Source organism: Lissotriton vulgaris, chromosome 5 (genome assembly GCF_964263255.1).
Source record: "Lissotriton vulgaris chromosome 5, aLisVul1.2, whole genome shotgun sequence".
Classification (NCBI taxonomy): Eukaryota; Metazoa; Chordata; class Amphibia; order Caudata; family Salamandridae; genus Lissotriton; species Lissotriton vulgaris.
The window spans coordinates 1,797,923,233-1,797,941,564 of record NC_141693.1 but is presented as its reverse complement, the minus strand read 5'-3'; the positions used below and the strand labels follow the sequence as shown (position 1 = coordinate 1,797,941,564).

Here is an 18,332-nt window from a genome sequence, read left to right as displayed (position 1 = left end):
GGGTGACCGTCTTCCTGGTCTCGGTGGGGATCCACCGGAAGATCTTCCGTAGCATGCGCAGGATGTTGAAGCACGACGAGGAGACGGCGTTGACTTGTCTAGTCATGGAGAGGGAGGAGTCCAGGATGAAGCCCAGGTTGCGTGCGTGGTCTGTCGGTTTGGGTGCAGTGCCCAGGGCGGGGGGCCACCAGGAGTCGTCCCAGGCGGAGGGCGAGGAGCCCAGGATGAGGACTTCCGTCTTGTCTGAGTTCAGTTTTAGGCGGCTGGTCGTCATCCACTCGGCTACGTCTTTCATCCCTTCGTGAAGGTTGGCTCTGGCGGCGGCGGGGTCGTTGGTCAGGGAGAGGATCAGCTGGGTGTCGTCAGCGTAGGAGATGATGTTGAGGTTGTGTTGGCGTGCGATGGCCGCGAGGGGGCTCATGTAGACGTTGAAGAGGGTGGGGCTCAGCGAGGATCCTTGAGGGACGCCGCAGATGACTTCGGTGGCCTCTGACTTGTACGGTGGTAGACGGACTCTCTGTGTTCTTCCGTCGAGGAAGGAGATGATCCATTCCAGTGCCTTCTCCTGGATTCCGACGTTGCTGAGGCGCTGCACTAGGGTGCGGTGGCAGACAGTGTCGAATGCCGCGGAGAGGTCTAGGAGGATGAGGGCCGCTGTTTCTCCGTTGTCCATCAGGGCTCGGATGTCATCGGTGGCAGCGATGAGGGCGGTCTCGGTGCTGTGGTTGGCTCGGAAGCCAGACTGTGAGGGGTCGAGGGATCCATTCATCTCGAGGAAGGCGGCCAGTTGCTTGTTGACGGTCTTCTCGATGACTTTGGCTGGAAACGGGAGGAGCGAGATGGGGCGGTAATTCTTGAGTTTGGTGGGGTCCGCTGTTGGTTTCTTTAGTAGAGCGCTGAGTTCAGCGTGCTTCCAGCTCTCCGGGAAGGTGGCGGTGTCGAAGGAGGTGTTGATGATGTCCCGCAGGTGGGGTGCGATGACAGCGTCGGCCTTGTTGAAGACGTGGTGAGGGCAGGGGTCGGTAGGAGATCCGGAGTGGATGGAGTTCATCATGCGGATGGTGTCTTCGGTGCTGATCAGAGTCCAGGCACAGAGGGTGGGGGTGGGGGGCGGTGGTTCGGTCGTGGCGTGCGTCGGTTGAGTGCTGAAGCTGTTGTGTATGTCCGCTATCTTGTTGTGGAAGTAGGAGGCGAGGGAGTTGCAGAGGTCTTGCGATGGGGTGATGTCGTTGTTTCCGGCGTTGGGGTTGGAGAGCTCTTTCACGATGTTGAAGAGTTCCTTGCAGTTGTGTGCGTTGTTGTCCAGCCGGTCCTTGAATGCAGTTTTCTTGGTGGCGCGGATCAGTTGGTGGTGCTTCCGGGTGGCAAGCTTGAGGGTGGTCATGTTGTACGGTGTTGGTTCCCTTCTCCAGGCTTTCTCGAGGGCTCGGCAGTTCTTCATGGAGCTCTTGAGTTCGTCGGTGAACCATGGGGCCTTCTTGCTGCCGGGTCTGCTGGGCGGGGTCCTCAGTGGGGCGAGTTCGTCCGCGCAGTTGCTGATCCACTTCGTGAGGTTGTAGGCGGCCTGGCTGGGGTTCGCTGAGCTGGCGGGAGGGTGCTGGCTCAAGGAAGCGGCGAGCTGGTAGGCTGTGATCTTGTTCCAGCTTCTTCGAGCAACCTGTTGCTGGTGGTGTTGGATCGTCGTTCTTCTGAAGGTGAAGTGGACGCAGCTGTGGTCCGTCCAGTGGAGTCCGGTGGCGTGGCTGAAGGCGATGTCTTTGCTGGATGAGAAGACGGCATCGAGTGTGTGTCCGGCGAGGTCGGTGGGGGTGGACACCAGCTGCTTGAGTCCGAGGTTGGCGAGGTTGTCGAGCAGGGTGATGGTGTTGTGGTCGTTGTTGTTCTCCAGGTGGAAGTTGATGTCCCCCAGGAGGATGTAGTCAGCGGAGGGGAGGGCATGCGGACTGACGAAGTCGGCGATGTCCTCGCTTAATTGTGTGTGTGTGGTCTCGGGGGTCGGTAGATCAGGGTGCCTCTGAGGGTGGTCTTCGGGTCGGTGCGGATCTGAAAGTGTAGGTGTTCGGCGGTAGTCAGGGTGTCGTCGGTGTTGGTCGTGATGTGGATGGTGTCCCTGTGGATGATGGCGATGCCTCCTCCAGTCTGGATGTTGCGATCTCTCCGGGTGAGTAGGTCGCAGTACTGCCCAGGTCCAGCGCAACCGCAGGGGCGGAGCCCTGTCCCCCTCATCCACCTCCGGGGAGCGACGGGGGGACATCTGAGAGCGAACAAGCTTCTTTGACTTCTTTTTATGGTGTCGCATACCAGAATCTGAAGGCAAAGACTTGGAGTTCGAGGAGCGATGGCTCCGGTCTTGTGAACGGCCCCTAGACCCGGAGCGGCGGTGAGAGGAGTGCTGGACCTCCAGCAACTTCCGGCGCTGCTCCCGCAAGGCCTTCAGGGCCATGGCTCGACAGTCCCGGGAGTCATGATCGGTCTCCAGGCAGAAGAGGCACACATCGTGGGGGTCCCTTGATCATTGCACCATCAGGATTCAAGCAAGCCGGGCCGACGACGGCTGAAATGCCAGGAACCGGTCCCCGGTAGCTTGTTTCCTTCCCAGTATAAGAATTGGCTTGGTAGTTTGGTTTGCCCTGTTCCCATCATGCACTGGGACAGGAACAGACTAATTTGCATGTAGCCAGGTTCTGAGCTGGGATGGTGCAGTGAGCTAAAAAACGGTGATGGATCAAGCCCTGATCTTTGGACTGGGTAAGAGTGGTCTGCTTAATTCAGACACTCTGTTCATCACCACCCCCTTTTCTGAATCATTTTGTCCACCATAAGCGTGGAAGGGTATACTCAGATGTGAGTCCCTTGCTCATTGCACCATCAGGATTTAAGCAAGCCGGGCAGACGACAGCTGAAATGCCAGGAACGGGTCCCCGGTAGCTTGTTTCCTTCCCAGTATAAGAATTGGCTTGGTAGTTTGGTTTGCCCTGTTCCCATCATGCACTGGGATAGGAACAGACTAATTTGCATGTAGCCAGGTTCTGAGCTGGGATGGTGCAGTGAGCTAAAAAACGGTGATGGATCAAGCCCTGATCTTTGGACTGGGTAAGAGTGGTCTGCTTAATGCAGACATTCTGTTCATCACCATCCCCTTTTCTGAATCATTTTGTCCACCATAAGCGTGGAAGGGTATACTCAGATGTGAGTCCCTTGCTCATTGCACCATCAGGATTCAAGCAAGCCGGGCCGACGAAGGCTGAAATGCCAGAAACCGGTCCCCGGTAGCTTGTTTCCTTCCCAGTATAAGAATTGGCTTGGTAGTTTGGTTTGCCCTGTTCCCATCATGCACTGGGACAGGAACAGACTAATTTGCATGTAGCCAGGTTCTGAGCTGGGATGGTGCAGTGAGCTAAAAAACGGTGATGGATCAAGCCCTGATCTTTGGACTGGGTAAGAGTGGTCTGCTTAATTCAGACACTCTGTTCATCACCACCCCCTTTTCTGAATCATTCTGTCCACCATAAGCGTGGAAGGGTATACTCAGATGTGAGTCCCTTGCTCATTGCACCATCAGGATTCAAGCAAGCCGGGCCGACGACGGCTGAAATGCCAGAAACCGGTTCCCTGTAGCTTGTTTCCTTCCCAGTATAAGAATTGGCTTGGTAGTTTGGTTTGCCCTGTTCCCATCATGCACTGGGACAGGAACAGACTAATTTGCATGTAGCCAGGTTCGGAGCTGGGATGGTGCAGTGAGCTAAAAAACGGTGATGGATCAAGCCCTGATCTTTGGACTGGGTAAGAGTGGTCTGCTTAATTCAGACACTCTGTTCATCACCACCCCCTTTTCTGAATCGTTTTGTCCACCATAAGCGTGGAAGGGTATACTCAGATGTGAGTCCCTTGCTCATTGCACCATCAGGATTCAAGCAAGCCGGGCCGACGATGGCTAAAATGCCAGAAACCGATCCCCGGTAGCTTGTTTCCTTCCCAGTATAAGAATTGGCTTGGTAGTTTGGTTTGCCCTGTTCCCATCATGCACTGGGACAGGAACAGACTAATTTGCATGTAGCCAGGTTCTGAGCTGGGATGGTGCAGTGAGCTAAAAAACAGTGATGGATCAAGCCCTGATCTTTGGACTGGGTAAGAGTGGTCTGCTTAATTCAGACACTCTGTTCATCACCACCCCCCTTTTCTGAATCATTCTTTTTATGGCGTCGCATACCGGAATCTGAAGGCAAAGACTTAGAGTTCGAGGAGCGATGGCTCCGGTCTTGTGAACGGACCCTAGACCCGGAGTGGCGGTGAGAGGAGTGCTGGACCTCCAGCAACTTCCGGCGCTGCTCCCGCAAGGCCTTCGGGGCCATGGCTCGACAGTCCCGGGAGTCATGATCGGTCTCCAGGCAGAAGAGGCACACATCGTGGGGGTCTGACAACATGTTACGGCGGCACGACCCACATGACTTCAAGCCGGGCATCCCTACATGCACCAGGAGACAAGAAGGGGAGACAAAAGTCTCAAAGTAGTCAAAAAATTACTGAGGTACGTGCTCAATCTGGATCTGTGCTATTGGCGCGGAAAAACAAAGAACTGACATCAGCGTGCATGGGTTGTGCCCAAGCTGTCTCCGTGACGTAATCTTGGTGCTCACGACGCCAGTGACGGGCACGGAGCCACACGTCGCCACCTATCGACGCGCAGGGGTACTGCTAAGCAAAACTTTCCAGATCCAGTCTGACGCCTGGGGTTATTCTAAGGTAAGGAATCTATCACTAACGTGTCTCGTGATATAAACACCAGGCTCCCACCAAAACACAGCTTGACATTTGACTTCGGCCTTTGAATGACCAGCAAATATGAGGAGATCAGAACAAGATTTAAAGGCCTATTTATTATCAAAAACTGGTTTGTAGAAGGATACTGTAAACAAGGCTTTAGCACGGGGAGGTACGAATTCAAGCTGCACAGCCGAAAGTAAATAAAGACAAGAAATGAAACGGCAGAAAACGTGGGTTACAAACTGCAAAGCCAATAGCAAGTCAATGTCGGAATGAATTCCCAGGTCAACTTTTTGAAAGTCCCCAAGATGTCTTTCGCATATCCAGACGGCTCTGCTGTCTGGTAGGTGGCGATCTAATGACAGAGTACAAAAAATTAAATGGACATAAGCTCATTCATGCGCATTGCTCAACCCTCCTAAAGAGCGTTGCAAGGAAAACTGAACACACTCAGAACAGGGTGAAGTAGAGGATTGAGATTGTATGGGCGGACAGCAAGAAATCAGTTTGCATCCAGATAAAGGATATCGTGAGACCATCAATTATGAAAGTAACAAAGAATCATTTATTTATGTAGATCCGAGCACTTGCATTTTCTTGCATGGAAGGGATGACAGAAACCCATTGCTTCACGCCACAAATCATTGAGCGAGGCAGACCGAAACCAATAAGCTACTGGGATAGTGTCATTATGTTGCATAAAAGAAGCATAATACATCAGGACCCATGTATGAAAGGGAGTCTATAGTTATGATGAAAAAGTTTGAAGATAAAGACATGCCCATCAAAGGGATGTGTCCTTTTCTGTTCATGCCTTGTATACAGTGCTTGAGGAAATAACTTTGGAAAGTTTAAGGGATAAAAATTTCACACATTGTCATATAGCTACCTCTAGTGTTAGAAATGCAAAGAAAGCTTTGAAGTATTCAATGTGTACCAAAGTATCACTCGTAATAATATTTAGACGAGGTATCTCATTCTGTTTAAAGAGTGATTGGGAAGGAGGAAAACGTGACTGTGCTCATCTTACATAGCAAGAGAAACAAAAGAAAGAAGGAAAGAAAGAAAGAGGAAATGAGAGTGTGGCTCGCAGAGAAAAAAGAATAGGTGGTAAAATGTGAGGAAGGATTCAATGCCCATCAGACAAAGGGCAGGGTTAAGACCAGTTGGACGGCTGCAAAAAAGCAGCTGCTCTAATTATATTAACCCATTTGTTCTTGTTGGGGTTATTGGTCCGTGTGGGATACTGACAACAACACAGAGGTGGCTGTGTTTATACCAAAAGACATGGGTTTCTACTGCCATTGGGAAGTGAGAAGAGAAAGTGTGGTGGGAGGGACCATAATTGTTATCACATGAAGTAACAGCTAAGTGATGAGGAATTGCTGAGTGCACACAGAAAAGCGAAGTGATGTTATGATGCCTGTGGGGAGCCAGCTAATGGTAGAAGTGAAACTGGTGATGAGTTGAACTGGGGTGATTTGCACAGAGGGTGGTTTCAAACATGGTCCATAGCACATGTTAGGTACTGACTGTTTGGATGTTGTGGCTGTTTGGTGAGTCAGGCGGTATGTGGATCAGTCGTTTTGGGAAATCTAAATGAATGTTTTAGGATCCTGTGTAGGTGTTTGAGAATCAAGGCATGCCTTGCGTGCACTGGATGAACAAGGCAGTGGGGCATGATTTTTATAATGATTTGATTTTATAATGTATACAGCGCACGAATGCCCGGGGGCGTCTTGGCGCTAGGGACAGTAGGACAGTATCGTTATAGTGCCAATTATGCGTCATGTCTATTTGTGAAGAGCCAGGACTTCAAAGCTCTTCTGAATGACATGAGCTATGTGCTACTCTTGATAAGGCTTGGGAGGAGGTTCCAGATTTTAATTGTTCCCACTATGTTTATGTTTATAGGATTTGTAGAGTGCGTGACTACTTTGGGCATCTCAGCGCTGTTTGAAGCAGATAGAGGGAGTGGGTACTTAGTCTAGTGGAAAGAGCCAGGTCTCAAGTTTTTTTCTGAACTCTGCTTCATTTTGGGTGGATCGGATGTCTGGATCTAGACTGTTCCAGAGCATAGGTATCAGATGGGTGAAAGACCTTCCACCCCATCTGGCTCTTTTTATTATGGTGTCCTTCATGAGAAATGTTGAACTTGACCTAAGCTGTCGTTGGGGTGTGTAATGGGTGACCAGATTTTGAATGAGTGCCGGACCCCTTCCGTGCATGGCACGATGAGCCAGATTGAGAGACTTGAATTTGATTCTGGCTTGAACCGGGAGCCAATGCAATTCCTTCAGTCTTGATTTAACTGATTGACGTCAGGGTATGTTCAGTAGCAGTCTTGCTGCTGCGTTTTGAACGATTTGAAGACGGTTTGTTACATATTTGGGAGAGCCCAGGAAGAGGGAGTTTCCGTAGTCCAGCCTCGAGATCACCAGTGCCTGAACCCCTGTTCTCCTTGCATCTTCTGAGAGTAGGGATATAATCTTCCTAAGCAAACGTAGTATCCCAAAGCAGGTGCCAGATAGCTTTTTGGCCTGCGTCTTCATTGTAAGATTTTGATCTAGCCATATGCCAAGATTTTTTATGGCTGTTTTGGGGAATGACGGTGGTCCCCAACTAGTTGGCCACAGAATTTCAGCGCGAGGATTGAAATTGTTTCCCAGAATCATCTGTTCTGTCTTGTCGCCATTCAATTTAAGTTTACAGTCCGTCATCCAGGATCAGATTTTCTCAAGGCAGGGAACAAGCTGCCGATGGTCTGAGTTAAGGTAATCTGAGATTGAGAAAACTAGTTGTGTGTCATTCGCGTATGACACGATGCAGATGCCGAATTCTTGGATGATATGGGCTAGGGGACTGAGGTAAATATAAAAAATCTATTATATTAATATTAGGAAACTTCTTCCTCTCCAACGGACCTGCTTAAACTAGGGAGTTTGTAGCAGCCTAGAGTGAGCAGATCTTAGGCTCCTGCCTGGTGCGTACCATTTTAAATGAGTCTTCAAAAACTGCGGGCCGATGCCTTTTAGTGCTTTAAAGGCCAGGCATTGAGATTTAAAAATAATCCTTTTGGCCACTGGAAGCCAATGTAGCCCTTCCAATCTATGGGCAACCGGCTCATGTCTGGGAATTTCAAGTATCAATCTAGCTGCTGCATTCTGCAATCTCTGCAGTTTCAGTAGCAGTTGTGATTGCAACCCTGCATAGAGAGCATTGCCATAGTCCAGTCTGGACAAAGTAAGAGCTGTGACTAGTGTCTTCAATGCCTCGCGAGGGATATAAGAACGAATTTTCCTAATCATTTTTAGGTCTCCGCCTACGTAGGCTGCGCTTGTGCAGTCTCGTTGGCGAGATTTTCTGTTTCTAGAGTATGGGGCTTAAACCCGCCCCTCTTCTCCATTGGCTGACCTAAGTGCTGGCCAGCCATTGGAGAAGAGGTTTGTCTGTCCATTTAAGCCACGTCTTTTTTGGATTCAGGGGTGTGTTTTTTAGGTTCTTTCTCTCCTCTTCCCATTGGCTGGAATTTTACATTCCAGTCAATGGGAAGAGGAGAGAAAGAAAAACACGCCCCCCAGTCTGAAAATGACGGGGCGTTTTGGAGATCGATTTCTGGCCTGCAAGCGAAGAGGGCGGTGCAGCGTCTGCTGGCTCCAACTGATGCGAGGGGAATCCATTCACCCCAGTGCTCGAGGGATTTATTCTCCCCCATTCTCCGGCTCGTGCATGTCCCTCCACCCTCACATCCCCGGACCCGCCATGGAGCGCTGGAAGGGTAGAGTGCAGGCGGGGTCGCTTAGCCCGGCCATGGCCAGATTTCGGCCCGCCTGAGGGCGAGGGGGGTTGGGGTTGGGGCTGCCCTCTGCAAGCTCAGGCCAGCATCCTCGGACAAGGCTACTCGGTTGGGACAGGCAGCCCTCGGGCAGGAGCCGGCCGGGGGTGCATCAGGGCAAAGAGAAGGCGTTATTCATCAAAGTAAGAAATACAATTCTAACTTGTTGTATTGTTTATTGCACAACGAAACGCATCAGATTGCTTTGAGCGTTACCTGTATTTTTTCCTCCAATGAAAATAAGGTTTCTGCGAGCACGGGACAAAAAAAACATGCAGTAATATATTAGACTCCATTTTGTGCTGGGGGTGCCAGGAATCTGTGTGAATTATGCAGTTCAGTGAACAGATATTAGAAGTAAATGTGGCGTATTTGTATAGCGCGAACAGTGACCCGGAGGCATCCCGGCGCTTGTACTCCTACCACAAGGGAACCCCTCCTGGCTTTTCCTTGTGGGGTGTCCACTCCTGGGCATCCCATGGTGAAACCAGGCATCCCTTGTGTATCAGGGGGCCTTTGTGGAGACTAAGCAAGCTATTGCCCAGAGTTGCAGCGTTGGACCCATGCTTAGAATCGGCACTGAGGCGAGAATATCCGGTCAGAGCAATTTAAGCCCGAAACCCGCCGAGGCGGGAATCGAACCCTGGTCCCTGGCCAGCGTTCTGCATCAAGGTCTGCCGCTCTAAGCATTGAGCCACACTTCAGAAGTGTGAGGGGGCTGCTCTGCTTTATCCCACTGCGCATGTGGAATTAAACTTGAGCAGGCCGTATTTCAGTTTTACCACCCTTGCACGGCTGACGCAGTTCATTATGCGAGAACGGGAATGTGCCTGTCTGCCCGCCTTTCACCGGCTCCCAGATGGGCTATGCAAGGCCGGTGTTGGGCTAGGAACCCGCGTAGAGGATGCAAACAACTACACGTCAAGCCACGCGTACTGTACGCACGTGCTAAGTATGCATTGTTCACTTGTTTTCCTGTAATTGGGAAATTCTAGTGTTTTTTTTGTCACCGACCGGAACACCACAGCAAGCGCCCTTACGCAGATAACGAATACCCTCCCACTGGAGACATGTTTGTCTTCAACACAAATTGTGTGGGATTCGCACTTCAAAGTCTTGCAAAGGCCACGTGAAAATGCTGACGGTACAAGATCTCTCAATATGAATCTGATTTACCCGGGAAATATTACTCATTTCCTTTATAAAATCGTTTTAAGACATCTTGTGTAGAAACGTGATCATCAGTCTTAAGGGCGCTCGGTCTGCTGATGATTTAAAATGAGTCTGCGGAGTCCTAAAAGCGCTGTCACGGGCCTTCAGTAATTGCGAGTGATATGCGAACCGCGGATGTATGTAGATATACCTCCTGGTATTTCTCTTAACGATCCCAGCCGGTGCTTGAGGTGCATCAGTACTTGTCATGCTTGCTGATCTCTTGAGCCCCACAGTTTCCATATGGCTTTTGCACTGAAGCACCACTGTTGCGTATGAGTGTGATCTCCCGCCCAGCGAACCGAGCAAGTGAATCTCTCGGTCCAAGTGGAGCCACGTGTGGCCACCATGCAAGCGGAGCCGTGTACCAGCGGAGCAAACGCCTGCGGTGGCATTCTCAGTGGCGGCATGGTGCAGCAGTCCGGCCATGCCGCCATCTGTGGTACTGTGGGGGCTTGGCAGCCGCGCGCCGCTTATCCCCCCCACCCGGACCCCGGCCGCGGGATCTTCATCTGCAGACGATCACGGGAGGTGAGCGCGCGTGGTGTGTGCTGAAACGGATCCCTCCATCGGACTCCTAGAAGAGGTACAGTGGAGAAAACCCATTTAATGTTTTATATTTTTTTAAACGCAAAATGAGTATTTTTTTTATTGCCTCTGTTCCCTGGTTGTGATCGCTTTTCTTGCCTCGGTTCCCTAGTTGTGATCGCTTTTCTTGCCTCTGTTCCCTGGTTGTGATCGCGGTGAGGGTGTGTGTGTGTGGCTCTGTGTGTGTGTGTGGTTCTGTGTGCGTGGCTCTCTGTGTGCGTGGCTCTGTGTGTGTGTGTGTGTGGCGCTCGGTGTGTGCGTGTGGCGCTCGGTGTGTGCGTGTGGCGCTCGGTGTGTGCGTGTGGCGCTCGGTGTGTGCGTGTGGCGCTCGGTGTGTGTGTGGCGCTCGGCGTGTGTGTGGCGCTCGGCGTGTGTGTGGCGCTCGGCGTGTGTGTGGCGCTCGGCGTGTGTGTGGCGCTCGGCGTGTGTGTGGCGCTCTGCGTGTGTGTGGCGCTCTGCGTGTGTGTGTGTGGCGCTCTGCGTGTGTGTGTGGCGCTCTGCGTGTGTGTGTGTGGCTCTCTGTGTGTGTGGCTCTCTGTGTGTGTGGCTCTCTGTGTGTGTGGCTCTCTGTGTGTGTGGCTCTCTGTGTGTGTGGCTCTCTGTGTGTGTGGCTCTCTGTGTGTGTGGCTCTCTGTGTGTGTGGCTCTCTGTGTGTGTGGCTCTCTGTGTGTGTGGCTCTCTGTGTGTGTGGCTCTCTGTGTGTGTGGCTCTCTGTGTGTGTGGCTCTCTGTGTGTGTGGCTCTCTGTGTGTGTGGCTCTCTGTGTGTGTGGCTCTCTGTGTGTGTGGCTCTCTGTGTGTGTGGCTCTCTGTGTGTGTGGCTCTCTGTGTGTGTGGCTCTCTGTGTGTGTGGCTCTCTGTGTGTGTGGCTCTCTGTGTGTGTGGCTCTCTGTGTGTGTGGCTCTCTGTGTGTGTGGCTCTCTGTGTGTGTGGCTCTCTGTGTGTGTGGCTCTCTGTGTGTGTGGCTCTCTGTGTGTGTGGCTCTCTGTGTGTGTGGCTCTCTGTGTGTGTGGCTCTCTGTGTGTGTGGCTCTCTGTGTGTGTGGCTCTCTGTGTGTGTGGCTCTCTGTGTGTGTGGCTCTCTGTGTGTGTGGCTCTCTGTGTGTGTGGCTCTCTGTGTGTGTGGCTCTCTGTGTGTGTGGCTCTCTGTGTGTGTGGCTCTCTGTGTGTGTGGCTCTCTGTGTGTGTGGCTCTCTGTGTGTGTGGCTCTCTGTGTGTGTGGCTCTCTGTGTGTGTGGCTCTCTGTGTGTGTGGCTCTCTGTGTGTGTGGCTCTCTGTGTGTGTGGCTCTCTGTGTGTGTGGCTCTCTGTGTGTGTGGCTCTCTGTGTGTGTGGCTCTCTGTGTGTGTGGCTCTCTGTGTGTGTGGCTCTCTGTGTGTGGCTCTCTGTGTGTGGCTCTCTCTGTGTGTGGCTCTCTCTGTGTGTGGCTCTCTCTGTGTGTGGCTCTCTCTGTGTGTGGCTCTCTCTGTGTGTGGCTCTCTCTGTGTGTGGCTCTCTCTGTGTGTGGCTCTCTCTGTGTGTGGCTCTCTCTGTGTGTGTGTGGCTCTCTGTGTGTGTGTGTGGCTCTCTGTGTGTGTGTGTGTGGCTCTCTGTGTGTGTGTGTGGCTCTCTGTGTGTGTGTGTGTGGCTCTCTGTGTGTGTGTGTGTGGCTCTCTGTGTGTGTGTGTGTGGCTCTCTGTGTGTGTGTGGCTCTCTGTGTGTGTGTGTGGCTCTCTGTGTGTGTGTGTGGCTCTCTGTGTGTGTGTGTGGCTCTCTGTGTGTGTGTGTGGCTCTCTGTGTGTGTGTGTGGCTCTCTGTGTGTGTGTGTGGCTCTCTGTGTGTGTGTGTGGCTCTCTGTGTGTGTGTGGGGCTCTCTGTGTGTGTGGCTCTCTGTGTGTGTGGCTCTCTGTGTGTGTGGCTCTCTGTGTGTGTGGCTCTCTGTGTGTGTGGCTCTCTGTGTGTGTGGCTCTCTGTGTGTGTGGCTCTCTGTGTGTGTGGCTCTCTGTGTGTGTGGCTCTCTGTGTGTGTGGCTCTCTGTGTGTGTGGCTCTCTGTGTGTGTGGCTCTCTGTGTGTGTGGCTCTCTGTGTGTGTGGCTCTCTGTGTGTGTGGCTCTCTGTGTGTGTGGCTCTCTGTGTGTGTGGCTCTCTGTGTGTGTGGCTCTCTGTGTGTGTGGCTCTCTGTGTGTGTGGCTCTCTCTCTGTGTGGCTCTCTCTCTGTGTGGCTCTCTCTCTGTGTGGCTCTCTCTCTGTGTGGCTCTCTCTCTGTGTGGCTCTCTCTCTGTGTGGCTCGCTCTCTGTGTGGCTCTCTCTCTGTGTGGCTCTCTCTCTGTGTGGCTCTCTGTGTGTGTGTGTGTGGCTCTCTGTGTGTGTGTGTGGCTCTCTGTGTGTGTGTGTGGCTCTCTGTGTGTGTGTGTGGCTCTCTGTGTGTGTGTGTGGCTCTCTGTGTGTGTGTGTGGCTCTCTGTGTGTGTGTGTGGCTCTGTGTGTGTGGCTCTCTGTGTGTGTGTGGCTCTCTGTGTGTGTGTGGCTCTCTGTGTGTGTGTGGCTCTCTGTGTGTGTGTGGCTCTCTGTGTGTGTGTGGCTCTCTGTGTGTGTGTGGCTCTCTGTGTGTGTGTGGCTCTCTGTGTGTGTGTGGCTCTCTGTGTGTGTGTGGCTCTCTGTGTGTGTGTGGCTCTCTGTGTGTGTGTGGCTCTCTGTGTGTGTGTGGCTCTCTGTGTGTGTGTGGCTCTCTGTGTGTGTGTGGCTCTCTGTGTGTGTGTGGCTCTCTGTGTGTGTGTGGCTCTCTGTGTGTGTGTGGCTCTCTGTGTGTGTGTGGCTCTCTGTGTGTGTGTGGCTCTCTGTGTGTGTGTGGCTCTCTGTGTGTGTGTGGCTCTCTGTGTGTGTGTGGCTCTCTGTGTGTGTGTGGCTCTCTGTGTGTGTGTGGCTCTCTGTGTGTGTGTGGCTCTCTGTGTGTGTGTGGCTCTCTGTGTGTGTGTGGCTCTCTGTGTGTGTGTGGCTCTCTGTGTGTGTGTGGCTCTCTGTGTGTGTGGCTCTCTGTGTGTGTGGCTCTCTGTGTGTGTGGCTCTCTGTGTGTGTGGCTCTCTGTGTGTGTGGCTCTCTGTGTGTGTGGCTCTCTGTGTGTGTGGCTCTCTGTGTGTGTGTGGCTCTCTGTGTGTGTGGCTCTCTGTGTGTGTGGCTCTCTGTGTGTGTGGCTCTCTGTGTGTGTGGCTCTCTGTGTGTGTGGCTCTCTGTGTGTGTGGCTCTCTGTGTGTGTGGCTCTCTGTGTGTGTGGCTCTCTGTGTGTGTGGCTCTGTGTGTGTGTGGCTCTGTGTGTGTGTGGCTCTCTGTGTGTGTGTGGCTCTCTGTGTGTGTGTGGCTCTCTGTGTGTGTGGCTCTCTGTGTGTGTGGCTCTCTGTGTGTGTGGCTCTCTGTGTGTGTGTGGCTCTCTGTGTGTGTGTGGCTCTCTGTGTGTGTGGCTCTCTGTGTGTGTGGCTCTCTGTGTGTGGCTCTGTGTGTGTGGCTCTCTGTGTGTGTGGCTCTCTGTGTGTGTGGCTCTCTGTGTGTGTGGCTCTCTGTGTGTGTGGCTCTCTGTGTGTGTGGCTCTCTGTGTGTGTGGCTCTCTGTGTGTGTGGCTCTCTGTGTGTGTGGCTCTCTGTGTGTGTGGCTCTCTGTGTGTGTGGCTCTGTGTGTGTGGCTGGCTCTGTGTGTGTGGCTGGCTCTGTGTGTGTGTGTGGCTCTGTGTGTGTGTGTGGCTCTGTATGTGTGTTTGTGTGTGTGGCTGTCTGTGTGTGTGTTGGGCTCTGTGTGTGTGTGTGTGTTGGGTTCTGTGTGTGTGTGTGTGTTGGGCTCTGTGTGTGTGTTGGGCTCTGTGTGTGTGTGTGTTGGGCTCTGTGTGTGTGTGTGTTGGGCTCTGTGTGTGTGTGTGTTGGGCTCTGTGTGTGTGTGTGTGTTGGGCTCTGTGTGTGTGTGTTGGGCTCTGTGTGTGTGTGTGTTGGGCTCTGTGTGTGTGTGTGTGTTGGGCTCTGTGTGTGTGTGTGTGTTGGGCTCTGTGTGTGTGTGTGTGTTGGGCTCTGTGTGTGTGTGTGTGTGTTGGGCTGTGTGTGTGTGTGTTGGGCTCTGTGTGTGTGTGTTGGGCTCTGTGTGTGTGTGTGTTGGGCTCTGTGTGTGTGTGTGTTGGGCTGTGTGTGTGTGGGGGGGTTGGGCTGTGTGTGTGGGGGGGGGTTGAGCTTTGTGTGTTGGGCTCTGTGTGTGTGTGTGTGTGTGTGTGTGTGTGTGTGTGTGTGGGGTGGGGGCTCTGTGTCTGCTAATATTCTCTACTACTCTCTAATGCTCACCTATTACCATTGTAAATGACAATACCATTTATTTATGTTTAAAAAAAAATGAAAAAAATGCATTTGCAATGCCAATAGCTCTAACTGTAACAAACACAAGACCATTGCATTGTAAATGCTTGTTATGATAAGCCAAGAGGTAAAAGTTAGCTTATTAATCTGAGCATTAAATGTAAGCTTGTCATGAAAGACAAACCCCAAGTCCTTAACCTTACAGACTGGGATTGGACAGTTGCCCAGACTATCAGGCCACCATCTCGGCGAACAAAAGGAACTTCTGTCTTTTCCCCGTTTAACTTTAGACAGTTGGCCTGCATCCATTCATTTACCTTTGTCATGCAGTGATTAAAACAGTCAGCTGTCACTTCCAGATCATTTGAGACCGACACCACCACCTGTGTGTCGTCAGCATACGAGATAGCGGAGAACCCACATTGCCTAATAATAGAAGCCAATGGCGCCACATATAGATTAAAAAGGGTGGGGCTGAGTGAAGACCCCCGAGGTAACCCGCATGGCAGTTACAATAATTTGGAGACCGCATCTCCCAATTCCACCAAAAAGGTTCTGTCTGCTAGATAGGATGACAGAAGCTTTAGTGAGGAATCATTAAGCCCCATCTCTGCTAGTCTACTGGCAAGAATCTCATGATTAACAGTGTTGAAGGCCGCCGAAAGATCTAACAAGATCAAGGCGGCCTTCCCCCCTGCATCAAGGATTATCCGGAGTTCCTCCGCTGCCATAACGAACGCCTTCTCTGTCCCATGGCCCTCCCTGAAGCCATATTGTGCATGGTCCAGCAGGTTCTCTTTATAAATAAATTCTGTAAGCTGTGTATTGACTAGCTTCTCTAACACCTTGGATGGAAAGGGAATCCTTGAGATTGGAGGATAGCTACTAGGCTCCTTTGGGTCTAGATTAGATTTCCTCAATAGTGGCAGTACTGAGGCTGTTTTCCAGGTCTCCGGGAAAATGCCCTATTGAATTATCTTAGTGAACAATACATTTAGTTGTTCACTAACAAGATCCTGACACATATGGTAAACTTTAGGGGGGCAGGGATCTGAAGGGGCTCCTGATTTAGTATTTCCCACCACCTGGATTATCTGATCTAAAGAAGGGGAAGAAAAACAAATCCTGTCTTGATTGTATTGTTTACAGCCCCTATTTTTGCCTGTATCGGGGGGTGTTGTGATTGTCTTCATAGGTTTTATAGACTAAGGCAACTTTGTCAATGAAGAAATTTCCCAAAGTATCTCAAAATTCGGGGCTGCTCGTCACTGGGGCTTTTCCTGAAATGTTGGCTAGTTTTTTTTTCACTGTGGCGAAAAGTACCTTGCTGGAGTTATTGGCCTCTCGAATTTTAGTTGTAAAATAAGTACTTTTCTCCTACATGATCATTTTCTTATATAATGATAATGACTGGGCATACTCCGCTTTCCTGACTTGCTCATAATTAGCTCTCCACTTTCTTTCAGCTCTCCTACATGCCTGCTTTTGTAATCTGAGCCTTTCTGTGAACCACAGCTCTGAGGGGTGTGATCTTTTAGAGATAAAAATATTTTTCGGGGCCACGATATCAACGGCTGCTTTGACCCAAGAAGATAGTCTGCATGCAGCTGTATTAGTATCGGTTTGGAGATCTGGTTTAGAGGTCATGAGAGAATCTTGAAGAACCGATCTACTTATTTTTCCCCACTCTTGGTAAGTAACCAAGGCTGGAGTGCATGCAGGAGTGTGCTGTTGTTGGCCTGCACTGAATGAGAACATTATCGCTCTATGATCCGACCATACTACGGGTAGCACCTCAATGATTTTAATGGTGGGGTTAGAAGTAAAAATCCCATCTAACGTGTGGCCGGCGTCATGTGTCTCCTGTGTAATGATCTGGTTTAAAGAAAAACTAGTCATTGTATCAGTTAGTGAGGCCGTATTACTATCCCCACTTTTCTCTAGATGGTAATTTAAGTCTCAGAGTACCGTAAAGTCTGATCCACCTAGAATAGACTCCAAAAAGGGACTGATGATGTTTAGAAGGGGGGTCCGTGCTCTATGGGGCCTGTATAAAAGAAGGCCATTTAGAGTATAGTTGTTAGTAAGCGGGATCTGAAAAGACAGTTTCGCAATCCGCAAAGCTCCCTACTGCGGATTCCACCACTCGCAAACTCTTTAAAAATTATCGCTAGTCCACCCCCCCCCTCCCACATCCCCCCTGTTTGAGCATTCTGTCTGCTCTAATAATATTCAAACGTACCGGGAGAGCAAGAGCGAGCTCCGGCTTTGATGACTCATCTGCCCAGGTTTTGGTTATAAATGCCAGGTCTACCCTATGAATTCCCATTACCTCAGCACCATCAGTATTGTGTTTTACTAAAGAACTTGCATTAATTAACATTCCTTTAAGATCTGGGATGGTACTTTTGTGGCCAGTGTTAACTGAGCTTCGCTGGGGTGTAAGTGCCTTGATTTTAGAAAAGCTCCACTGCATCTTACAATGCTCCCAGTGTTTTGGCTCTGCCTGAAGCTCAACCAACGGTCAGGAGTAGCAGTTAAGACATCACCACCCGATACAAAGAACTAATCTTACCTCAGAGGCAAACATGGTGGCACAAGTTCCAATGCACCAGCATACCACAGGTTTGGTAATCCGCCCTTCCTGAATGCCTTGACATATTTTGTACTCTTCGGTCCCTCCAACCTGATTAGGAAAAAGCAAAACCAGTTAGAAAACTAAGTAACAAGAACTGCAGCGGAGCCAGATCCTGTAATACATATAAGAACAGAAGATATTTATAGTTCTCATCTAGTGTATATCTGAAATTACATCAATACATCAAACATACATCTTTTCTGTCTCCATCACTATGTAATTTGCAATGTTTTTCAGACTCAAGCATATAAAGGAAGAAACCTAAAATTGCCCCAGCTGTTACAGTAATGCACCATGGTGTTTAATTGTGTCTAGCTAAAATTAACTGTAAATACGATCCACCAACATGTGTCTGTCCTGCCTTTCAACTTAAACATTTGGGGAGGCATTGGTTCGTCATGCTCTGCAATCCATGGCAATGAACACTCATTTACTGGAGCTTAAACGAATGAGGCTCTGCCTTCAACTATTCACAATTTAGGTGTATTGAATACACATTTTTGCAGTGCTAAGAAAAAGTTGCATCTCTTTTGAAATCGGCCCTTAATTCTTGTTTTGCTTGTGCAAGTTAAGTGTGGACATATGAATTACATTTGTATTATGAATCTTTCATTTACATGAATCATTCCCATTATAGATGGCGACCATATGAGGTATACTTTTATACTTTACCAAAAGTCAAGATTTTGCAATGAAAACACATCCAGTTTGTATGAACTTACAAAATAAATAGGTGTATAAGATTTAGGTTTAAAATAAAAGGCCATATTTGAAAAATGTGTCTAAGGAAGCAGCAATGCAACAAAAGAATAGCATTGTATGCAAGGACAAAGGCGTACATGCAAAGAGGACGAAACCTTTATTCCCACCCTGTTCCTTCCAACTCCCCGAGCACAAAAGTATTTTATTGGAATTCATGACGCCACTGAATGGACTCTGGGATCAAGAATTCTTTTTGGGCTCATTTTAGATTCCAACATGTATGCTGGGTTGCTT

General features: G+C 50.3%; 1 protein-coding gene across 2 annotated transcripts in view; it reads right to left on the bottom strand.

The window, feature by feature from the left end:
• Positions 1 to 18,332, bottom strand: part of ACLY (ATP citrate lyase) — a 320,315-nt gene that overhangs the window by 72,096 nt on the left and 229,887 nt on the right. For both annotated transcript variants that reach the window (XM_086924155.1, XM_086924154.1), the window contains one exon: positions 17,274 to 17,384. In XM_086924155.1, the coding sequence (XP_086780281.1) occupies positions 17,274 to 17,384 (111 nt within the window). The remainder of the gene's footprint in view (positions 1 to 17,273; positions 17,385 to 18,332) is intronic.